Here is a 24,437-nt window from a genome sequence, read left to right as displayed (position 1 = left end):
TAAATTCTCATAAAACAAAGTGGAGATTACACATCAACAAACATTCCCAGGAGGGAACTGGTAAATTAGGAAAACACCAGAACATAACAAACATAACACAAGTAATCGTAAAGACGAAAAGTTCCAAGACTGTCTTTGAACTTACCTCTCAATTATGTAACAAAATTCCACTAATTTAAACACCAAGTATTTGAAATCAACATTACATAACAATTATTTACAAGTAAAATAAAGTCTTCACATTTATATCTGGCAATTAAAGGCTTTTTGTGTTCATGTACATGGTTATACAATGCAGGCTTTTTATTTAATATCTCTGCTGGGAATAATTAGAAAATAGAGAAATGGAGTGTATGAAGAAAACACTAGAAGCCAAATGGGATGATAATATAGAAAGAGAGGTTTTTATAATGCAATGGTAGGAGAAAAAAGGGGAAGCTAGAACAAGGGGTACTTGAACTTGGAAAGCATATCTCCTTCTCTTTAAAAGAGTGGATCTCAACTGTTTGTCTCTCCCTGCCCCAGTCAGGGACATTTGGCAGTTCTGCACATTTTTTTAAGGTTAGTTAATATGTTCATTTACTTTAAGTTGTGTAATTCAGTGGTTTTAGTATATTCACAAAGTTGTGCAACCATCACCATTATCTAAATGTCTTGACATTTTTGTATTATCACAATTGGGAGTATGTGCATCTAGCATCTACCAAGTAGAAGCCAGAAATGCTACTAAATATCTGATAAGGGAACAGCCACTCCTCCCCCTAAAAAATAATAAAGAAATATCTGCTTCAAAATTTCAGCAGTGCTGAGATTGAGAAACTCTTCTTTAAAGTAAGGGGGCTAAGGTTTGTGCAAGAAGAGATGGTGTGTTTTGGTCAGAGTGAGACCATAAAGGTTAACCTTGAAATTATGCCATAATGAATGCTGGAGAAAGGGATGGGACTGGAATGTTGATGGTGTGTGTATACATATGTGATGTATGTACTGGTGTGTATTTCCATAGTGCTGTCAGTGCTCCATAGCTACACAGTAAAAGAATAAATTTGCTAGATATTTCTACCTTGAGTGTTCAAGTAATTCCTTGGCATGTCTGCTGGATATGCAGGCAAGTCCTATATGGACAAAATCATGAATATGTAAAATTACCGCAGCATCCATTCAGCACCACGTCTATGCTTGTTGGGCACCTCCTTACGTGCTCATGACTGCTGAATGTAATGGACAATACCGATAAGACACCAATTAGTTCCAGATTTCAAAGAACTATCAGATCCAGATGGAATAACAAAATTAAATAGAAAAGGTAAACAATGGAAAAAACTGAATAACTTTATCACCCATCTCCAATTCCTAGTGTAGTGTTTAGCATGAAGAAGGTGTCCACACATTTTTTTTTTGTTAAATAAATGTGTTACCCTACATCATATGATGTATACTTGATTTCTTTTTGCTTCCCATCCCTTTGCCATCCACCCAACAGGAAACCTTGTTGGATCCAAAACATTCTTTTTCTACCCACTTCTTTTTATTTCTACTGATACCAACTTCACCAAGTCATTGTCTTCCCTTGTCAGGACTGGTGTGGCAGCTTCTACCTGCTCTTTCCGCCTTTTATTTTGACCATACTACATTCATCTATAGCAGGCATTGTGAACTCTCAGAATGTAAAAATGACCTCCATGGTCCCCTGAGTTGAAATGGGTGGGGAAGAGTTGTACTCAGAATAAAACTCGAACTCCTGCAAAGCCCTATGTGATGTGGCCCTTTCTTAGTTCTCGAATATCTCCTCCTATCAACCTCACTCTGGCTGTGTGTGCTCCTGACATTCTAGCCTTCCTTTACTCTGTTCCTTGACTATTCCAAACTTATTCCGATGATAGAGACTTAGCCCTTGTTGTTCCTGACTTCTGGGACACTTGGCCAAGATCTTTGTGTGGCTCATTTCTTGGATCTTAGGTATTTTCAGAGAGGCCTTCTGTGACCAGCCAGCCTAAAGTGGCCAATCCTACTCCCAAACTCACACACACATTGTATACGTTTCTGCAGAGCACTTATTGCCACTCTCAGAAATTGCCTCAGTCATTGTTCATTTGTGCTGTGGCTCTGTCCCTGTCCTTCTGTGAGATAGATGAGAGTAGTGATCTGTATGTCTTTGCTTACCATTACACTCCCAGCACCTGGTACACAGCAGGCCCTCAATAAATGGTTGTGAATGAGTACATAACAGAATATAGAATGTAGATTTTTTTGAGCAGTATGTGGTTCATTTTAAAATTTTTCATCAGGGAGAGGATCCTGAAGGGGTTGGATCTTAAACTGGGACTGGAAAAATGAGAACACTTGGATGAATGCAATGAAAACTAATGGACATGTTAGGATGAGCAATTATGCAACAGGGGCTTAGAGGTAGAAAATCACAGCACAAGTGGGACCAGGATGTTTTGCATGAGTGGAGAGGGAAGTATGCTCTGGGGTTGGGTCAGATCTGGTTTTGGAGGGAGGGGTAGTCAGCTACTGAAGGACTTGAAGAGACCTGCATAAGACTCTACTCAACTGGAAATTGGGACCATGGAGGCTTTGGGGCAAGAATGTACCATGAGGTAAAGTGAGAAAAATCTGAGATGAGATGTGTGGTGGACTGAAAAGAGGAGAGCTAGAACTAGGCCCCATGTACCTGCATGTGCTTTTAAAAATGCCATTTATTATGATATATCATAATTATTTTTCTTTGTGCTAATCATTTTATATCCTTTCATGGATCCTACATTTTGTGGAGGCAGGGTCCACAGTGAATTCCCTGTCAGCACAGTATTTAGCACCTAGGAAACACATTTAAAGGTTTGATTGAATAAATGCATAGATGATGGAGTCAGATTCACATAGAGAACATTTGGCAGTACCTGGAAGCTGGTCAAATAATGAAAGGCCCTGCACATGCCTGGGGTGACAAAAATGAACAAAATGGACCAGTATCAGAAACATTTCAGGGGAAATGCCAGTTGGATGCGGTGCTATATTAATGCTTACAGGGAAAGAACAGAGAAGACTCCAGTGTTTCTAGCCAGAGTGATTTGAGATATGGTAATTCTACTGACTAAGACAGGCAGACGGGGAGAGAGAAGAGAAGTTAGGATGAGAACTCACCAGTTCACTCTTAAATATTCAAGCAGAACTGTGTAATAAATGGTTAGTGATATATTTTAGAAGTTAGAGTGTATTACATAGTTATATGTGAAAAATCCTGGCCAATATCTTCTGGAATAAGTCTATGAAACTCAGCTATTAATTAAAAGGGAAGAAGAAGAGTAAGAAATAACTGGGAAAGGCATATTCTAATGAACATTTGTTTAGGAGATGGATGAAAAATGTCAGCGAAACTCTGAGGTTCAGAAATGCAGTGTACTACCGACGCTACCGGATAACTTAAATAAAATCAGCTCTTTCAGGAGTGAAGTATCCTAGCTAAATGGTTAAAGAAATACTCAAATGGAATGAAGTTTTTATCATAAATAAATTTAGATAACTATTAGTCCATCTTTAAACGTAAACACTTCTGTGTTTCCATGACATAACTCCCAATTTGTTGAAAGTAATTACATGCTATTGCAGCACAAGAAATTTGTGCAGGGAACATTTTTATCCCCTGCTAGAAGAAAAGTACACGAAGCAATGCAGTGATGCCATAAAGTCTATTATTAAAGACTTTGAGTCTTTCCATGGGTCAAAACCCAAACCTTTGTGATGGAATCTGAAGCGGCATTAATAGGAACATGTACATATTTATCACTTCTGGGACGCGTGACTTCAGAATTCTCCACCTACTCCGGTAATCTGTTAGCCTATAAAATCCACAGAGCTCCTGCCTGCATCTGAAGTGTGCTAAGTGTCATGTCCCCCATGAATTGTTTTGATTTGCCTCATAAAAGAACCCCTTCTTCTTTTCCACTTACCACGATCACTGATGACCACACAATTCGTACCGCCTATTCATACCATCTGGATTTTGTACCAATTGCTTCTTATAGCTTCTGAGGATTTAATACTATAACCTGACACTTTCAGTTGTGGAATCCTTATTGAATCTGTATTTTGACCAGGATCTCAGCCCTCAACTGTCAAGCTATGGCGTGAATAGAGAGTTGCAATAAAAAATTTTGGCTGGAAATTAGTGTTGGGTGCCTATTTTGAGCCTTGCTGATGAATCACATAAGTTATACAATAGTGTTCAGACACACTGGCCTTGGAGTTCAGCAGACCTAGGCTGTCATCCTAACTGTTGCTTACCATCTGTGTCATCTTGGGCAAATCACTTAAGCATTCTTATCTTTAATATTGTTATCTCCAAAATTGAGATAATAAAAATACTTACCTCATAGGGCTATTATGAAGATTAAAGGAAATGATGTAAGTAGATTCCTTAGTTTACTTACTGACATAAAGCAAATGTCAGTAAGTAAACAGCAGCTGTCGGTCTTTGTTGTTGGTGATGTTTGTAATGTGAATGATCCTTGTTCTCTTTTACACTATTCGGATTGTTATCAGCCTTGGTTACGGACTGGAGTGAGCAATAAATGGAAAGCACTATTTTTGCCCTGGAGAGTGTCCTGCTTCCCTGCATAACGCAGATAATCAGACTCCATGAAATTCAAAGGGTATTTCATGAAAATGTAGTTCTAAACATAGTAGCAGTATGCAGTCCTTCTGAAACGCCAATTTTCTCAAGATTGAATTATTATAAAACTGTCATTTTTATATGTGCTTGAAGGTAGAAAACAATGGTTATTTATTTTACTCTCTGAAAATAACTTGTATCTCCTCGGCTTCTCCATACCCATACTCAATACCGTGTACTTAGTGCTAAGTCCCATTTGCTAGTACTAACCCTACACAGAGGCAGTGACTCAGTCCTCACCTGATGGGCTTGCTGTAAGAGCTCCATTCTCTCCTGAAGAATCTGACAGTCATACTCTCTGCTCTTCCTCAGCATTTGCCGCCGTAACTTTTCTACTGCCGTCCTCAGCTCCTCTTGCTGTTTTTCACTTAATAATTCACCAAACTTGATAACAGTTTCTTGCTGTAGAGCATTGTACAAAGTAGCTTCTAGTTCCTGGATTCTCTGGCAAATAGAATTAGAAAAGTCTAACTTCGGAACTTGGCATTGATATGCGGTGTAGGAGTGTACGCTATGTATGTATATGTGTATGGCCGTCAATTTTAGTCTTAAAGGATCTTAGCAAGAAAATAATTTCAAAGCTTCTCTAGCCTAATTACACTTCTGAAAATCCCCTTTTATGAGATTCCGTAAGGGTCATCTTGCCAATCCATGAACTTCTCTAGTGAGGGAACATTTGTTCTTTCTTGGAACCCTACCCATTTTATATACTTTTCCTTGTTAGAAAGCCCTCACTTTGTTATAATAACTGTACTTCCTATCCTAAAGAGTAGCTGAGAATAAGTGTGTTCTCACTTCTACTTGACAGTTTTGGCTAGGTGCGGTGGCTCACACCTGTAATCCCAGCACTTTGGGAGCCCGAGGCAGGTGGATCATCTGAGGTCAGGATTTTGAGAACAGCCTGGCCAACATGGTGAAACCCCATTTCTACCAAAAATATAAAAAATTAGCTGGGCATGTTGGTGCGTGCCTGTAATCCCAGCTACTCAGGAGACTGAGACAGAAGAATCGCTTGAATCTGGGAGGTGGAAGTTGCAGGGAGCCAAGATCGGGCATTGCAGTCTGGCCTGTGCAACAAGAGCAAAACTCCGTCTCAAAACAACAAACAAACAAACAAACAAAACCCCCCCAAAAAAGACAGCTCTTCATATATTTAAGGACATCTACCATAGTGGCCATACTTCTAGAAATAAATAGTCTAAGTTAGGACAAAACACTTAAAATTGGAGATACATTTTGTGCACAAAATACCACTCCCATTCTATTAATACATGACAAACCGTTGGTACTTGAAGATGGCTTTATGGCCTCCAAATTTTTTTCTTGAAATAATATTGAGAAATAAAATCCAAAAATTACCTAAAGTTTTGGAATTGGTCTGTTTATAAGTTCTCTGAGATTTATAATGGCTGCTCTCATTATAATATTTCTCTGAGTCTTTCTTTTGTAGATGAAGGATCCACTGCCTCTTATATCTGTTTCTTTTTCTTTCTTTTTTGATATGCTTCAAATAACTGTTGCTAAAATCTACAATCTTATCCCTACTAAGTCTGACAGAAGTGACCAGACATGCTTTGGTGAGAAATATTTTCCTAGCTCTTGTCCTGGGGCTAAGCAGATCTCATCTTTTTAGGGATAAATATGGTTTTCTGAATGAGTACTCAGTAGTCTCAGGAGCCACATAAACACACAACTTAATTTCGTACAGGTGGAAGAGGCAAGGGTGAAAGGTAGAAGTGAAGCAAAAATCACTTCCTTCTCTGTCTCTCATTAGCAACGAATGCCCATTCTCTTCTTTCCCCATCAAACAAGCTCAGAATCTCTTACTCATTTTGGAATGCAAAGACAAGTTCGTCTTTGTTACAAGCAGGGACTAAGTACTTCACTCCTTCCCCAAAAGTGACTCAAGCTGCTTCCAGGAAAGCATTATAAAAACCTCTGCTAGGAATTCTTTGAAATGTTCCTTTAATTTGCTCTTTTTCTTTTGATTCATAACCATGAATTAATGTACAGTAGAACATAAGGAGAGAAGAAATGTGAGCTATAGTTCAGTATGAAGAATTGTGTAATAGGAATTTGGTAGAGGAGAATGGATCACATGTGGCCCTTAATCAGCATAATCTTCTGTGGGAGACAAATGGCACAGCCCATTTACCATGGAAGCCTCAGTTGCTGTGGCTGGATTATGGTAGGTCACAGGCTCTGGAGTCAGATCTACACACTACCCACTTATCAACTTGGGCAAAGTCCTTAAATTCTCTAAATCTTACTATCCTCATATGTGAGATATGAATAATAGTCATAATAATCTTGCCTATACCTCACAGGGTTGTTGTAAGAGATAAATGAAATAAAAATATACATAACAAACATTAAACACATTATTCCACTACTAGATCCGCCTCCCAAATGATTGCATTTGATTCAATAAAATTTCTCTTGAATCTACACTGCCATTCAATCTGTTCTTCATCTATATATTATCCACAACATATATTTAACTGTTTTTGTTTTGTTTTGAGACAGGATCTTGCTCTGTTGCCCAGGCTGGAGTACAGTGGCACGATCACAGCCACTACAGCCTTGGCCTCCCAGGCTCAATGAATCCTCCCTCCTCAGCCTTCTGAGTGGCTAGCACTACAAGGTGCATGTCACCAAGCCTGGCTAATTTTTGTATTTTGTATTTTTATTTTTGTTTTTGAGATATAGGATTTCACCATGTTGCTCACACTGGTCTTGAATTCCGGGACTCAAGGGATCTGCCCACGTTGGTTTCCCAAAAGTGCTGGGATTACATGCATGAGGCACCATGCCTGGCCTTTTAATTGTTAAAAAATGAAGTATAATTAAATATTTATTAGATATTATAAGAATATCTTATAAGAATCTTATAAGAATAAGTAAAGAGCTAGGAATGTATTTGTTCTAAAATTAGAACTGAAAACCAGTCAATGAATAAACTGCATGTCGTGATCTATTCAAGCACATAGCATGGAAAATTAAATAGGATACTTCATTTCACAGTACTTAACTGTAAATACTCTGGGTGTCTCTATCGCTTGTTGTACCTACCATATATGCTTGGTCAAGAGCTTGTTTTCTGTAGTCTAGTTCTTCCTCCAGGTAGCCTTTTATTTTGCAGAACTGTTCCTATAACAAAGGGCCATATTGATAGAGTCAGCTTAGTTAACTAGAAAGTGACATACAAATTGTATTGATTAATGTTTCCTCTAATTCTACCATAAGACAAATCACTAGTATTTGTAGAGTCATAAATTTTGTCTGTTACGGAAATAGTTCAACTCTCACAGTCTCACACAAGGAATGCGAAAATCAATGGAAAGCAGCATAAAAGATATAATGAAAAATCCACATAGAACGCTCTAAAAGATTTTTAATCTGAGAGCACATGATTAAGTATAGATTTTGACTAGTGTTTAATAATAAGCCTATCTAGGTAAATGTATTATAATATATTTTTGTAAGAATGTGATAAGATGTAACATAGCCAGGTTGCATAATCAACAAGTTTAACTTATTCAAATTCATCTGTGTACAACTAGCAAACACAAGGAAAAAAAGCAATTTAAAAAGTGGTAGTGATTCCATCCACACTGCCGCTTAATGAGTGGGTGTCTGCCTTTGCCATAAAGCCAGTGTGGGCAGGGAAAAGTAAATGTGATGTTCCCTCTCTTGTTCTTAGTTTCTGTGTGCTTCTCATATTACGAGCATCTTGCCATTAGCACTTAAAACTATATCCCTGTGTACAACATAGTCCCAAGCACAAGTCAATTGTTTCTTTGGGTGCTTAACTGAAGGAACAAAGACCTCTTCACACTCTGAAGAAAAACTCAATGGTGTTGACTTTTGAGAGCTCATATATCTGTATGGAGCAATTTTGCTGTTGACTTCACTGGTGACTGCTGAATTCCAGTACCTAGAACGCTGCCTGATACAGGCTAATTGCTTAATTAATATTTGTGCTTTTAAAGCGCTTTCAAGAGTAATTTTGAAGACAAATTGTTCATTTGGAAAGTTTTCTTGACCAAATATAAAATAACATAATATAATATAATAAAATAACGAGCTGTTCTTTTTATATGCTTTGACATTGGAGCCTAACCTCTTAGTAAAATGTGAGCACTGTATAAAATATAAACAAACAATTTATAAGCTATAATGTGCTACACAAATGCAAGTTGTTTTTATCGGATTCCCTGTCCAACAGGAATCCACTACATGTTTTCTAGTTATAATGATAACATTAATAATAATCTTGTTATAAATTTCTTTCCTTTTTTTTTTTGAGACAGAGTTTTACTCTTGTTGCCCAGGCTGGAGTGCAACGGCACGATCTCGGCTCACTGCAACCTCTGCCTCCCGGGTTCAAGCAATTCTCCTGCCTCAGCCTCCCAAGTAGCCGGGATTACAGGCCTGCGCCACCACGCCTAGCTAATTTTGCAGTTTTAGTAGAGATGGGGTTTCTCCATGTTGGTCAGGCTGGTCTCGAACTCCTGACCTCAGGTGATCTGCCCGCTTCAGCCTCCCAAAGTGCTGGGATTATAGGCATGAGTCACCGCGCCCAGCCCAATCTTGTTATAAATTTCTATGCATTGCTCTAAGTTAATAATAATCAATTTTTAGGCTTGGCAAGTAAAAAGAAACTTTTAAAATTGTGGTAAAATGCACATAACATTTACAACCTTACTTATTTTTAACTCATTTTTAAGTGTACAGTTCAGTAGTACAAAGTATATTCACATTCTTATGCAACCAGTGTACAGAATTTTTCATGTTGCAAAACTGAACTATACCCTTTATACAACAGCTCTATGTTTCCCCTTCTGACCTCCCGGCAATTAGTCTACTATCTGTTTCTAAGTTTGATTAATCTAGCACCTCACATGAGTGGATTCATATAGTATTTATAATTCTGTGAATAGCTTATTTCACTTAACATAGTGTCCTGAAAGTACATCCATATTGTAACTTGTATGAGAACTTCCTTCCTTTTGAAAGCTAAATAATATACCATGATATGTATACACCACCTTTTGTTTATTTGTTCATCCAGTGATGGACATTTGGGTTACTTCTACCTTTTGGCTACTGTGAATAAAGCTGTTATGAACATGGGTGTATAAGTATCTCTTCCAGACTCTGGTTTCAATACTTTTGGATACACATCCAGAAGTGGTATTGCTGAATCACATAGTAATTCTATTTTGATGTTTTTTGAGCAACCACCATACTTTTTTTATAGTGGCTGTACCAGTTTTACATTCCCATCAATAGTGAAGAAGGGTTTCAATTTCCCCTTATCTTTGTCAACACTTGTTTTATCTTTTTGATTGTGGGAACACAGGGTCTTCTTGCTCTGTTGCCTAGGCTGGAATGCAGTGGTACAAAAATAGCTCACTGGAGCCTCCACCTCCTGGGCTCAAATGATCCTCTTGCCTCAGTCCCCTGAGTAGCTGGGACCACAAGCACGTACCACTATGCTGCTAATTATTTTTTGTAGAGATGGGCTCTCACTATCTTGCCCAGGCTGGTCTCGAACTCTTGTGCTCAAGCACTCTTCCTGCCTTAACTTCCCAAATTGCTGGGACAGGTGTGAGCCACTGTACTAGGTCTTTTTTTCTACTTTTTTTTTTTTTTTGATAAGAGCTATTCTAATGGATGTAAGGTGGCTTAGGGATTTTTAAAATCAGAGTTACACCCTCCATTTCTGTAATTTTTACTTGTTAATTAAATACAGTGGAAAAATTATTTAGCCTAACAAAGAAAACATATGAAAACTCAATTTTCTTCAGCATTAGTTTTGGATATTTTCCAAAACCTAACACTTTTTTTGGGGAGAATATAGCCTGAAATTGTTTGGTACTTCTGGTAATTTTTTTTCCCATCTTCTGTACATAAAATAATAATGGAAAGATGACAAACTTTCATCAGTGCCAAATAAAACTGGTAGAGGCAACTTTAATTTTCCATTTTCCTTGTAGATTTTTCTTAATTTTTACAATATCTTATCTTTGTACTTACCATGTCACTTTCCAATTCCATCATTTTCTGGTGTAGGGCAGCCTCTGCTCCTTCAATCTGCTGGATCCACTAAGGGGTGAACAAGACAAAAGTGTTTGACATGGCTGCTTGATATGGTGTATATCTGTGTGCCTCCATGAGGTGCTCAGTCTCTTCCCTTTATATCTCAGGAAGCAGACTGAGAACTGAAGCAAAAACAACACATTTTTTGTTTTGTTTTGTTTTTGAGATGGAGTCTTGCTCCATTGCCCAAACTGGAGTGTAGTAACGTGATCTCAGCTCCTGCAACCTCCGCCTCCCGGTTTCAAGCAATTCTCTGCCTCAGCCTCCTGAGTAGCGGGGATTACAGGCGCCCGCCACCACACCCAGCTATACGGGGTTTCACCATCTTGGCCAGGCTGGTCTTGAACTCCTGACCTCGTGATCCACCTGCCTCGGCCTCCCAAAGTGCTGTGATTACAGGCACGAGCCATCGCACCCAGCCCACATTTTTATCTCATAATTCAGAAACAAGACTACGGTCTTCCTTGTATTCATTCATTCACCCATTCAACAAATGCATTTATGGATGACTAGCAAGTGTCAGGTGATATACCAGGTCCTAAGGCTGCAGTGGTGAACCAGATCAACAAGACTCCTGCTCTTACTGGAGAACACCATGGGAGGCTTTCCTGTAAGTGATCATTGCACTGGGCTCCAAAGAATGGGTGAGAGATGACTGGGAAAAAATGAAGAGGAAGTTCCAAGTGGAAGGGACATCATGTCCAAGAGCTCTATTGTTGGAGGAAGCAGGATGAGAGAAAGAAGGCCAGGTACACTGGAGAATTGGGACAACGGTAATTTTTCAGTATATAAAACTGATTACAGCAAAGTGGGGAAGAATTATTTTTGTGAAGTGGAGGTGTTTTAAATCACATAAAAACTTACCTTTCCCAGTACTCAGAATATATGATATTTATGTTAGCATTGATAAACACTCTGAATGCAGACTTTGAATAATATGTGACCCTACCATATACAGGTTTTTATAGAACAAATTGTTATAATGAATCTCTAGCAAGTTAAATGTCAGTTTATATTTTAGGGAAGCAGTTGGGCATAATAATTAAGTGGGTTCTGAAGACAGACTACCTGGACCGTAATTTCAATTCTAGCTTTTTATGGGTGGGTGGCATGGAAAGGTTACCTGATTTCTCTAAGTCTCAAGTTTCTTATCTGTCAAATGGGATTAATAATAAGTAAAGATTAAGGAAGTAAATAACATGAGGCAATATCCATTGGGTATTGCATGTACTAGTGGTATCTCACTACAAGATACTTCTTTTTGTTTTATTTTTCTTTCTCTCTTTTCTTTTCTTTTCTTTTTTCTTTTTTCTTTTTTTCTGTTTTTTTTTTTTGTTTTTTTTTTTTTTTTTTTTTTTTTTTTGAGACAGAGTCTCGCTCTGCCACCCAGGCTGGAGTGCAATGGCAGGATCTCAGCTCACTGCTACCTCCATCTCCAGGTTCAAGCAATTCTCCAGCCTCAGCCTCCTGAGTAGCTGGGATTATAGGTGCACACCACCATGCCTGGCTAATTTTTTGTATTTTTAGTAGAGATGGGGTTTCACTGTGTTCCCCAGGCTGGTCTCAAACTCCTGAGCTCAGGCAATCCACCCACCTCGACATCCCAAAGTGCTAGGATTACAGGCGTGAGCCACCGCGCCCGGCACCAGATAGTTCTTTCTAGGTTACCTGTGACAAATTATGCAGCCCAGCGAGCATTACTATATACTACAGCCTTGATACTTACAAGGGGATACCATGTTTAACCACTCCTTGGCTGTGGGGCACATGGTGAAACGAAAGAGGCATGCCTAGGCTGGAGAGGTGCTAATCTCTCAGTTCTTTGTACATACACATGGCTTCTCCTTGAAACAAATTTCAGTCAGTCATGGGTTTTGTGTAAATAGACTCATACTGCAATTGTACCCATCCAAAACCTAAAATCCTTCATCTTGCTTGCTGTCCATTTGTTATCAAAAAACATTTTTACAAATCATGTTTTTAAGAGTACTATGAACTAAAGTCATTATATCATGAGCATTAGATACAGATTTGTGTGTTGGTTGCTATTCCTTCCTACTTGTGTAATCAGGACAAGTTACTGAATATCCCAAGCCTCAGTTTCCTCATGTATAAAATAAAAACAATGGTACCCCAATGTACATTATTTGGGTGGTGGATACACTAACAGCCAAGACTTCACCAGTACACAGTGTATCCATGTAATAAAAGTACACTTGTACTCCTTAAATTTATACAAATTAAAAAATAATGGCAGCTATAGAATGGTTGTAAGGAACAGTGGGATAATGTACTTACGGCATTGAGTGCAGTGTCCAGCCTCCACTATGTTCTCACTCAAGGTCACTGCCAATATTTTTAATACAAAGTGACAATTGGGTTTGCTTGTTGGAATTTTGTCTAGGCTCAAACTCTGGCTAAAGATCATACTCCCATATAATAGAGTGCTATTCAAATTGGTAGTCTCAAAAATTCATTGTGGATATTTAGAATTACTTGGACGTAGAAACTTTTATCTGTGAATCCTGCAGACAAGAGGTAAGTTTAATCTGTGCATTGAGAAAATCTGCACAAAAGGCAGCTGAACAGACCGTGAGCACTTTAGGGCAGGCTTGTGTCTTATTCATCTGGTTCCCAGCTTTCTACCACAGTGCTAAGCATGGAGTCATCACCCTGTATTTGTTCAGCTGGTCCCTATACCTGTCTTGCCAAAAAGGTAAGCAGAGGCATGGGCTAATTTGCCTCAGCTCCGACAGCCCAGCTCACATGGGGTCTGCAAAGCCTATTTCCTGCAGGAGGAGTTAGGTGCAAGAGGTAAGATCATGGGCTTTGGAACCAGACTGCTTGGGTATGAATCCTGACTGCATCAGCTTCAAGCTGTGTGACCTTAGGCAGTTATCTACCTTTTTTGTGTGTGTGCTTCAGATTCCTTGTGTGAAATAAAGGTCACAATAGTACCGAGTCTTCAGCAGTTAGAAAGTGCCTGTCTCCAAAGGAGCACTGCGCAAGTCTTGATTCTGATAAGTACAGTTGTTGGTTCTGATAAGTACAGTTGTACTGCACCCACACAGCCAGGGAGCAGAAGATACTTCTCCCATCAATCTCAGTAAATGTGAGACACACAAGGCTGTATTTCCTTTCTTTCACCTCCTCAGTCCTCATCTTCCATACAATCAGCCTATGTGCTGTTTGTAGCCTAAACCAAGGCGATTTTTTTTCTTGCAATAAAGAATTGCAGCCCTTCATGATTCCAGATGAATGAGGCTCTCTGGCTATCATTGCCAGATGATAGCAGCACTGGAGGCACAGACTGTGTTTTTTTCATCTTTGTGTTGTTACTGAAATGGTGTCTTGTGAGCATTCACAAATTCACACCTTTGCTCCTTCAGTTAACATTTATTCATCACTTAGTACATGTGCTGGACTGGTGTGAAAAGCTAGGGCAAAAAACAGGGGGTGGGGAATGGAGAGACACAACTATTTGTCCTCATGGGCCTTAGAGTCTAGTGGTAGTTAGATGGGGCGATATGACAAATGCAAATGGACACTGCAATGCAATTGTCAAAAGTCTTGGGAGCAGTAGCACAGGCCACTGTGGGAACATAGAGCAAGAACACCTAAGGGGGCTTGAGTGAATAGGCAGGCTTCTTCATGTATGGGGAGGTCTGATGATCAAGATTTAGCCAGGCAGAGGTAGAAAGGCAAGATGGGAATATTTTCCAGGTAAAAAGATCAGTGTAAAGGACCAAGAGTGGAGAATGGAGGCAGAAAGAGAGAGAGAGAACGGAGGGAGAGAAGGGAGAGGAAACACTAGAGAAATAGGTAAGACTCAAATCCCAGAGCGTCTGTACTCCAAATTCTAAATTTGGACTGTCCGTTAGAGACAATGTGGCATTTGCTGGGGAGAGATCAGAGAAAGTGATCAGGTCTGTAATTAAACTGCGAAGGAAGAAAGTGTCTTTAAAAGAAAAAATCCCCGCCGGGCGTGGTGGCTCACGCCTGTAATCCCAGCACTTTGGGAGACCGAGGCGGACGGATCACAAGGTCAGGAGATCGAGACCATGGTGAAACCCCGTCTCTACTAAAAAATAGAAAAAAATTAGCCGGGCGCAGTGGCGGGCGCCTGTAGTCCCGGCTACTCCGGAGGCTGAGGCAGGAGAATGGCGTGAACCCGGGAGGCGGAGCTTGCAGTGAGCCGAGATTGCGCCACTGCACTCCAGCCTGGGTGACAGAGCGAGACTCCGTCTCAAAAAAAAAAAAAAAAAAAAAAAGAAAAAGAAAAAATCCCAGCTTTCATGTTATTTCACATGTAAATACTTCAATATGTATCTCTAACAGATAAGGCCTTTCTATTAAAAAAAAAAAAAAAAAAACCCATAAGGTTATTGGTACACTTTCCAAAATTAACGTTAATTACTTTTGTCATCTGATACCCAGTCCACATTAAATTTCTCCAGTTGTCAACAAAATATCCTTTTAAAAAAACACCTGGTTAAGTGTCTTTTTATTTCATAGCTATACTTCTTCTTTGTTCTCCCTGTTTTTTCTTATTTCACTCTTTTGTTTGAGTAACTTAACTGTCATTTGACCTGTAGAATTCCCTCATTTCAGATTGGTGGAGACAGCTGATTGCTTGTTCTCATTTCATCCAACCATGTGCACATGACTCTCAAGTATTTACTGGTACTTTTTTTTTTGAGGAGATGGAGTCTCACTCTGTTGCCTAGGCTGAAGTACAGTGGTTACTCACAGGCATGATCATAGTACACTACAGCCCCAAACTCCTGGGCTCAAGTGAGCCTCCTCCTTCAGCCTCCAAAGTAGCTAGGACTATAGGCACATGCCACCCAGCCAGGCTTTATGCACTGATTCATGAAGTACTCTGAATACACTAATTTGTCTGGCCATTTACCAGGTTTAGACACAAGGTGGAGCCAGAGCACAGTCAGTGTCCATTTTCTCCTGACAGTCTCTCTGTCGGGCTTTCTGAATGAGACAGCAATGAGCCACTACTAAGCCCTAAGATCAGCTGGGAGTGATGGTATGTACACACCCCAGGAAAAGTCTATGACAAGAGCAATGCTCCAGTTTATCATCACCCCACAAAACTCTTCTTTGTTGGTTTCCCAGGTTGGTAGGGATTGTGTAAATAATGTAATCCAGAAGGTTTTCTGTTTTTAAAGAATTATATATATTTTTAAGGAACTTCAAAGCAAAAATTATCCACCCACCCCGAATCAGTGTATAGACTTTTCTTTTGGGTGTTCTCATTCTATCCGGGTTGTACCACCCTTAAAAATAAAACGTGTGTTAGGTATTCACACACAAAGTCATGTGCAGAGGGAATGTCCTTCACACCCTAGCCTGCTCTTTCAGTATTAAGCCAGACACGGAAATGATTTGAAATGTTTGTACGACTCATTACCTTCTCTGCCAGGGACAGCACAGTGCTGGCCTGAATTATGGCGACTTGTTCTTCATTTCTTAAATTCTGTAAAAAATAAGAAAGGCCATAAGCTGAACATACTGATATTATTTATCCCAAAGAAAATACTGTCTGACTGACTGCTACAGAGCATTCTGTATAAGCCTGTATTGAAGCTTAACAAATTCCTATTCTGTTTAGTAATAATTCTGAACAAAGAGTTAATCAAAACCTGGAAGAAGTATATTAAGCCTGATTTTTTTTATATCTCCTTAACACTGATTTGATTTCTGTGTCACTGGAGGCATATTTTATTAATAGTCATGTTATGAGAAAAACGGAAACCAAAATAGAATAAAGAACAGTCTCTTCATAAAAGTTTTGATGTAACTTTACTAATTCTGTTCTCTCTTTTGATAATTTTTCAAGGGAAAAATGGTGATTACTTCAACCTACAAGCACCATTCACCTACTATCACAATAAATGGTCCTCCTGCTGAATTAATGTGCCTTGACCCTGTCTGGAAGGTGTTTTTAGAAAGAAAATGGATTATAGCTTTCTGGTCCATTTTTATGGCACTGCCAACAGCCCTAGTATTTAGCAGCCTTTGCAAATGCGTGACTGATTAATTTCACACTGGATGCCTTTGAGCCAGAGTCAGACAGTAATTAGCTTTACTCACTGGAGATGTGGTCGGCATTCAAACCTGAAACCTGCCCACAAAAAGCACTTTACAGGTCTCATTTCTGCTACTACCTTCCAGAGATCCTTACAACCCCTTAGCCAAGTTGTGTGATAAATTGTAGATTCTTCCCAAGGAGCAACATCCTGAAGTGAACATGGCATCTCACGTGCTCTTACTTTACACATGGTGCATTGTTAAGTATTTCTTGCCTCTGTTTAGGTAAATTCATATCTATACTATACTTAATCAATTCTTTACTTACCCCATTATCGCCCAAGATATCAAGCTGCTTTATGAGATCAGGGATGTTCACATCCTGCAAAATCAAGCAGGAACTCACGTCAAAGACAAATGTAGCCTACTATTCCATCAGTGCCTGAACATGAAGTTAGAGGAAGAAATTTCAGGGCTTGAACTTCCTTGGGATGTTTTCAATCTGGCACACCTAGTTTTAAGCTTCAATTTTGCTTCTTACATGCTGTGTGAACTTGGGCCAGGTACTTAACAGATCATTCTTAATTTTGCTAGTTGCAAATTGGAGATAATAAATACCTACTTCATAGTCTGAGCTGATCTTCAGGATAAACAGACTGTGTGTGAAAGAGTCTAGCATGTAGTAAAGGACTTGGAATATTCTCACTAACTTTCTTCTCATGACTGCCAACCCTTTTTTTTCAGTTGTGATAGACTTTCAGGTATAAAAAAGCAATAGGTAATAAATATAAAGAACCAACCAATTTCATTCTAATTAGCAAAATTCTGACCTGATTGAATTTTGACTGCCATGTAGAAAACTATAGTGCAGCACTATTTTTTTTAAGGTGGCTAGCATTAATTTCATCTTTTATTTTTACTCCTGTTCCTTGAGTCAGTTTGAAGCAGCTGAACTCCATTTGAAAGAGTTCATTGGATTAGGCTGTTTGCGATTTATCTGAGAAAAAAAGCATCGAAGGAAAAGGCAAAGAAAATCGTTTTCATTTAATTACAGTGAAATTCAAAAATTGCTTTGGTTGACAAATTACCATGCCACCCAGGAAAACCAGAAGTTTACACACCAGGACAATGGTTTAAAATGGAAGGCAAGGAAGCACAACTTTACTACCCAAGTTTTCTCCCACTTTTTACTGTATTAGTACTACGTTCTCCTCTTACTCATGTTCAAACAGCAGTACAGTAGAGTCGTACCACCAGGAAAGGGAAAGTCTAGCTCAATCTCATAAGTACAGAGAAGGCAACTGAAGCAAGTATATTTTGCAGCTCAGAGTGGGAGCAGGAAGGGCCATGCAGAAGGTAAGGAGAGACCAGGAATAGCAGGCAGCATCCCAGCTTTACCCCAGGAACGGATATTCACAAGGTGATTTCACCACTCTGAAGGACAATGTATTTCCCTGGGGAACAGAGTCACCTCAATTCAACTCTAATACTTAAAATATATCCAGTAGCACTAAAAAGATAATTATATGCTATTTAATATGCAACCTGTTATAAACCCTAAACCCTTCCAAAAGAGGAATTCTCCCTAAATTAAACACATCAAAAGAGATGATGGACTAGATGACTTCAAACATCTTCTAACTCTGCCATTCCAAGATTATGAATTCCAGAGCACCTAGAATGGCTCAAAGAAGGGACTCCAACTTTTCTATCTGGCAGACTTGAAATATATTTCTTGAAGTATTAAATTGATTTCACATTTCTCCCAGGTAATTAAGGCTAATTTTAATGCTGCATCTTTCTTCATATGACTCTGTTCTAAATAATCACGGATGCCTGTGTTTTTTCTGTTATCATTTATGTATCTGTCACACATTAAAAAATATTCTGTTAATTTTCTAGTAGATGTGACTACTTTCAATTCTTACATAGTTTGCATCAAAATGATGACATCCAGTGACTGAAAGACAAAATAGTCATTAGCAACCTCCCCTTTTCCAACTCCCAGTTTTTCTAATCTCTACAAACATAAAAAATGAAATATCTGCCTACCTTAACACCTTCTTTCATACAGTAGATCTGTAGAGCACTCACACCATCTGAGAATGGGTGAATTTGGAGATTAAATGGAGGGGATCGTCTCTCTCTCTCCTTGAAATACAGTGAAGAATATACGGAAATTAAAAACACAACTGATTAATTAAACACTAAACCAGTGGTCTCTTTATGCTATTTCAGCAGTTTATTAATATCATTTGGCAAAAAGAAAAAAAATTCAAACTCAAGATGTTCATGATTAAATGTGATGGAAAAAACTGACTAGTCAACTAAGCGATTGAGAAGATGGTGTCATCCATTCTTGCAAATTTTTTGGTCAGGGAAATGCAGGAAGTGGAGCTCCAGTTTAAACTGTATGAATATTTAGAGCTTTCAAATATCATAGCGTGGTCTTGCCATGAAGTTTTATGGCCGCTAACAGCCTTTTGCATATTCAATCTATTCAAGCTTTATGAGTAAGGTATGTGGGCTACAAAAGAATGACTCTTCTTCACTGAAGCCTACTAACACCTAACTTTTTATCCAGACCTAATTTGAAATAGCCTAAAGAAGAAATAACTGGCAAAATAACAGAAATCAAATGGGAATTTTTCTTAAACTTTTATATATCAACACACACTGAACCAGATCCTAAGTCAGATTCTGCAGGATACAATCAAAATCTGATGTTTCTATGTTTTACTTGCAAAATAAAAACAAACACCTGAAATTTGGTCAGATTAATCAAGGTATTTTCTAAGACCAGTTACCTTGCTTCTTAGCCTTTTTTTTTTTTTTTTTTTTTTTTTTTTTTTTCGTAAATGCATTAGGGACTAAAACGTTTACTTATAAATTCAAATTTACCTACAAAATATTTTTTTCATATAGCACATTTTGAAATATAATTCTTGAAGTAACACGTTTTAATGAGTCAACATTTACTTAAGGATGGACATGAGTATTTAAAAACAATGAAATGTTGAGGATGGTTGAAATCTATTATTTAAACTTACTTAAAAATTATTTATTAGTCTTGCTTATAAAAGATAGTAGTGCTGAAAAGAACAGTAACCAAAGACAGTTTTGAGTTGCCTCAAAGCATTACCGCTTACTAGTTACAGGACTTAGGCAAGTTACTTGATCTCAGTTGCCTCCACTATATAATTTTGAGGGTGATCGTGAGGTCCAAATGAGAGTATGAATCTGAAATGCTTAATTCAGCGCCTAGCTCCTCAATGTGCTCAGTGCATGTTAATAGTTATGATTATTTTTATTATTATCATCATCATTTCCTTACTTCTAGCTCTAGGTTTCGAAACTCCAGCAGCTCATTCTGGTCTCTGGCGTCCTGTAGTTCCTGTTGTAACCGGTGATTTTCTGCCTCCTGTTTTTCTATCTAATAAAGTAAATCTTGAAGTTAGGTAAGCATTGCAAAAACCACCTACAACTTTGCAAAGCAAGCATAATAGTGCTCAGTTTACTCAGTGAATAAGTCTTCCAGACCATGAAAAAAATTCCCAAGTAGATGTGAATAAAATAAGTCTTTGGCTTTCTTTCTAGTTATCCTTCGGTTGAGTTTTTTGAGTCATAGAGAAAAATGCCAGAAGACGTCTCTGTTCCTTGGAATTAAAATCTAGGAATTCTGTGAGTAGCAAATCTGAGAATACTCACTTTGCCCTTGTGATGGGTTAGAGACAGTCTACTAGAACCAAATTTCATAGTATACATAAGGGGACTGATACTTCTCATTTCTCAACTTATATTTGTTACAGAAAATTTTTTAACAGCTCTCATCATATACAAAACTTTGCTGAATTTCAATTACTACAGAAGAAAGCCAGCTCTTTAACGCTGAATTCAAAAACCTTAATAATGAGATTATCACCTAGCTTTCCAGTTTTAAATATTATCACTCTCATCTCTGTACAAACACACTCACACGTGATCATGCAAACACTAGAATCTATAAACTGTGGCCCACCCAATGAACTGACTACTCCAGGAACTCTGTAACTACTCAGCTGTGCCTGAAAATGGCTCACTTTATCTCCTTTGCTATGTGAGAAAATTCTACACTTCTTTAAACACCTTAAAGCTAAGCTCTTAAACATTAGTGCTTAAATAAGCTCTAATGTCCATAAGACCCTTCCCTAATCAATTCATTCAGAAGTGACACCTCTCCTTTTGTTTTCCTCTAGATTTTCTTATAGGACCTCTAGTTTAACTTGAGAAAGCATGAATTTCAGTTAGTTATGTACAAATGCACCTTCCCCTACAGACAGGGTTCATGTCTGAGTCATCTTTGGATTTTTTTTTTTGAGATGAAGTCTCTTTCTTGTCCCCCAGGCTGGAGTGCAATGGTGTAATCTCAGCTCACTGCAACCTCTGCCTCCTGGGTTCAAGCAATTCCCCTGCCTCAGCCTCTCTAGTAGTTTGGACTATAGGTGCCTGCCACCAGGCCTGGCTAATTTTTGTATTTTTAGTAGAGACGGTATTTCACCATGTTGGCCAGGTTGGTCTTGAACTCCTGACCTCAGGTGATCCGCCCTCCTTTTTGGCCTCCCAAAGTGATGGAATTACAGGCGTGAGCCATTGTGCCCAGCCATCATCTTTGGCTTTTAAGGAATTAGAAAATCTTTATGAAGTACAATGGATTTTGAGCTTCCCTTGATATTAACTGTGTGGGTGGGCATTATGAAGAGCAATTATTTAAAACCTTGAATTTAGAAATACAAACCCAGGGCCTTTTTAACATAGGACAAATCTTACTTTCCCAAGTATATACATTTGCAGTTAAATATTTAGTTTCATTGTCACTTCTGCCATCCTTTTATTTTACTTATTTTATTCTTAGAAGCCTGAGTATAAAAATTCCTCCTTTAGCCCAAAGAGATTAAGACTAACAGAAATGAGATAGAAGACATAATGGGATTTTTTTAATGATAAAGAAATATAAGAACACTTATTACTGGGCATCTCTGAAACTAATAGGAAAAGAAAGATAGGGAAATAGTGAGAAATTATGTGACATTAATAAATGTAGTCAAGTTTTCTACCCTAGATATTTGTGGCCTAGTAAACTTTCAAAAGTTTGTAGAAGTTAACTTAAGATTATAAAGGGGATTCTACTTCCTAGAATCTTCTACTGAATCAATGGTGCAATATTCGGGGAGATTGCTGGTTCTAGTGGTTAATGAAACAATTAGATCAGTGGTGTACAGATTGTAATTCATTCAATGCCAACAGTTTCTTTATAGGGTCCCTTAACCTTCCTGAAAACAACAGTTCTCGATTTTTGAATACCTGCCCACTCTGTATATGATGTATACATCATCTGTACATCTAAGTGATGAAAACATCAGCTCTGCCTCACAGCATGCAAAGCAAGAGATAGGATGTCTTCACTTTGCCAGACTAGAGGGGAGGTAGGACAAGCATCTTTTTTCTCCTTCTCATGCTTACCAGCCAGGATGTTGTGGTTAATTTTTATTACTTGTCAAGGATAAGAAATATTCATAGAAACAATTCTAAAATAATTTCTGCATACCTTTGGATTGACCTACACAATTATTTCCCTTACACAACTGGGCTTTCGATTTCTGTTTTTGTCAAACATAATATAAGATTTTCTGTAATTTAAATTAGCCGGGTGTGGTGGCACATGCCTGTAATCCCAGCTACTGGAGAGGCTGAGACAGGAGAATCGCTTGAACCTGAGAGGCAGAGGTTGCAGTAAGCAATCAGAGATTGCGCCATTGCACTCCAGCCTGGGCAACAAGAGTAAAACTCCGTCTCAAAAAAAAAAAAAAAAAAAAAAAATATATATATATATATATAGAGAGAGAGAGAGAGAGAGAGAAATCTTTCACTAGATTTATAGAAGGTAAATATCAAAGGAAAAGCCACCTTTGAACTGAAAATGTTTAATTGCCTCTATGTTCAGATAACCAAAATTAATTATATCTATTCAAGCCTAAACCACGTTTTTGTTTCTTAATTTGTTGAGTAATTTCCTGGAATACTGTTTTATGTTTTAAAAACAGTATTCATCTAAAACAAAATCTTTCATTAAAAAAAAAGAAAGACTCAAGGTTAATAAAAAGATTAAAAGTGAGAATCTAAGCCTATGCTAGGTTTCAGCATGGTCTTGGAGTCATACTCTGTCACTTCTTCACACAAAATAACAAGTTCTATTCATGGAGGTTTGTTTGTTTGCTTGTTTTGTTTCTTTTTTTTTTTTTTTTTTGAGATAAGAGTTTTGCTCTTGTTGCCTGGGCTGGAGTGCAATGGCGCAATCTTGGTTCACTGCAACCTCTGCCTCTCAGGTTCAAATGATTCTCCTGCCTCAGCCTCCCAAGTATCTGGGATTACAGGCATGCGCCACCACGTCTGGTTAATTTTTTGTATGTAGCAGAGACAGGGTTTTACCATGTTCGCCAGGCTGGTCTCGAACCCCTGACCTCAGGTGATCCACCCACCTCGGCCTCCCAAAGTGCTGGGATTACAGGCGTGAGCCACTGTGCCGGGCCCTCATAGAGGTTTTGTTGTAGATAAACAACCACACAAGATGTGCATGTGCGTATGTGTGTGTGTGTGTGTGTATGTATATATGTACAGTATATATACAGTATATATGTATATATGGTTAGCAAATCAGGAGGTTTCAGGGATCACATCCTTTCAAGTCTGCACAATGCCCAGCGCAGAGCCATGCACACGTGCCACTTCACTGATGGTGATGGCGGTGACAGGGATGCGATTGAGCACGCAGCCGAGGACAGAGCAGCGCCGAAAAAGCCTCCCCTTCCCCTGGCCCCTGTGCCACTCCTGAGAGCACCCCCTGCTGCTCCTGGATCTCTCATGATTTTCTCCTTTGCCCCGCTAGGGTGTTGTGCCCAACATACCTTTTCTAAAAGCTCCTGGTTTCTCTTAATGAAAAGTTGTTTATCTTCTACCCAGTGTGAATCCTGTTTGACAAAGAATATCGCGCAGTCAGCATTTCAGAGTGGCATGAAAGAGCCTGTGTTGTCAAACCACTTTGCCAGAGCTGCCTTCTACCCACCCTGTTTGTTTGCCTGCCAAAGAGTGGTAAGTAGAACCCACCCCTGCCAGCTCCTTCAAAGACACTGGGGCCAAAGTTGCCGGGAAAATTTAACCCCCTTTTCATCATCACTCCCTATTTCTATCTTTTCCAGTTTGAATAATCCAGGACCAGCCTTCTGGGGACTCAGAAGTGACCACAAAGGCAAAAAGTGAAAAGGGTCAGAATGCACACAGGCTAGATACATATGGATGGAAAACATTAAAATGCAGAACCATAAATGTAGCATAGAGGCAAAGAACACAGCTGGAGGGGTGGGTCTTGGTCTTAGCAGCTTAAGACAACTCTAGGCTATTTGTACAGGGTTCCTCTTCCTCTGGCATTCTTTCTCTTGCCCAACCTCATTCACTGTTGTGGCTGGGTTCATACTCTGGCCAGAAAAACACCAGGGACAGAAGTACAGAGTTGAACATTCTAACGCAGTTTGAGAAAGATCACTGTGGAGAGCCAAGCTGTGTCCTGGGTGCGGCCCATGCA

The 24,437-nt window shown here is 38.9% G+C and overlaps 1 protein-coding gene across 4 annotated transcripts in view; it reads right to left on the bottom strand.

Annotated features, from left to right (window-relative positions):
- JAKMIP2 (janus kinase and microtubule interacting protein 2) overlaps positions 1–24,437 on the bottom strand; it is a 184,770-nt gene that overhangs the window by 21,815 nt on the left and 138,518 nt on the right. For 3 of the 4 annotated variants that reach the window (XM_008014885.3, XM_008014886.3, XM_008014890.3), the window contains 8 exons: positions 23,764–23,826; positions 20,157–20,255; positions 18,875–18,973; positions 17,151–17,204; positions 16,203–16,268; positions 10,715–10,783; positions 7,745–7,822; positions 4,913–5,116 (listed from right to left, as the gene is read on the bottom strand). In XM_008014885.3, the coding sequence (XP_008013076.2) occupies positions 4,913–5,116; positions 7,745–7,822; positions 10,715–10,783; positions 16,203–16,268; positions 17,151–17,204; positions 18,875–18,973; positions 20,157–20,255; positions 23,764–23,826 (732 nt within the window). The remainder of the gene's footprint in view (positions 1–4,912; positions 5,117–7,744; positions 7,823–10,714; positions 10,784–16,202; positions 16,269–17,150; positions 17,205–18,874; positions 18,974–20,156; positions 20,256–23,763; positions 23,827–24,437) is intronic. The other variant, XM_008014888.3, reaches the window with a different exon arrangement.

The sequence above is a fragment of the Chlorocebus sabaeus genome, chromosome 23, assembly GCF_047675955.1.
Source record: "Chlorocebus sabaeus isolate Y175 chromosome 23, mChlSab1.0.hap1, whole genome shotgun sequence".
NCBI classification, from domain to species: Eukaryota; Metazoa; Chordata; class Mammalia; order Primates; family Cercopithecidae; genus Chlorocebus; species Chlorocebus sabaeus.
This window is presented reverse-complemented; position numbering and strand designations above follow the sequence as displayed.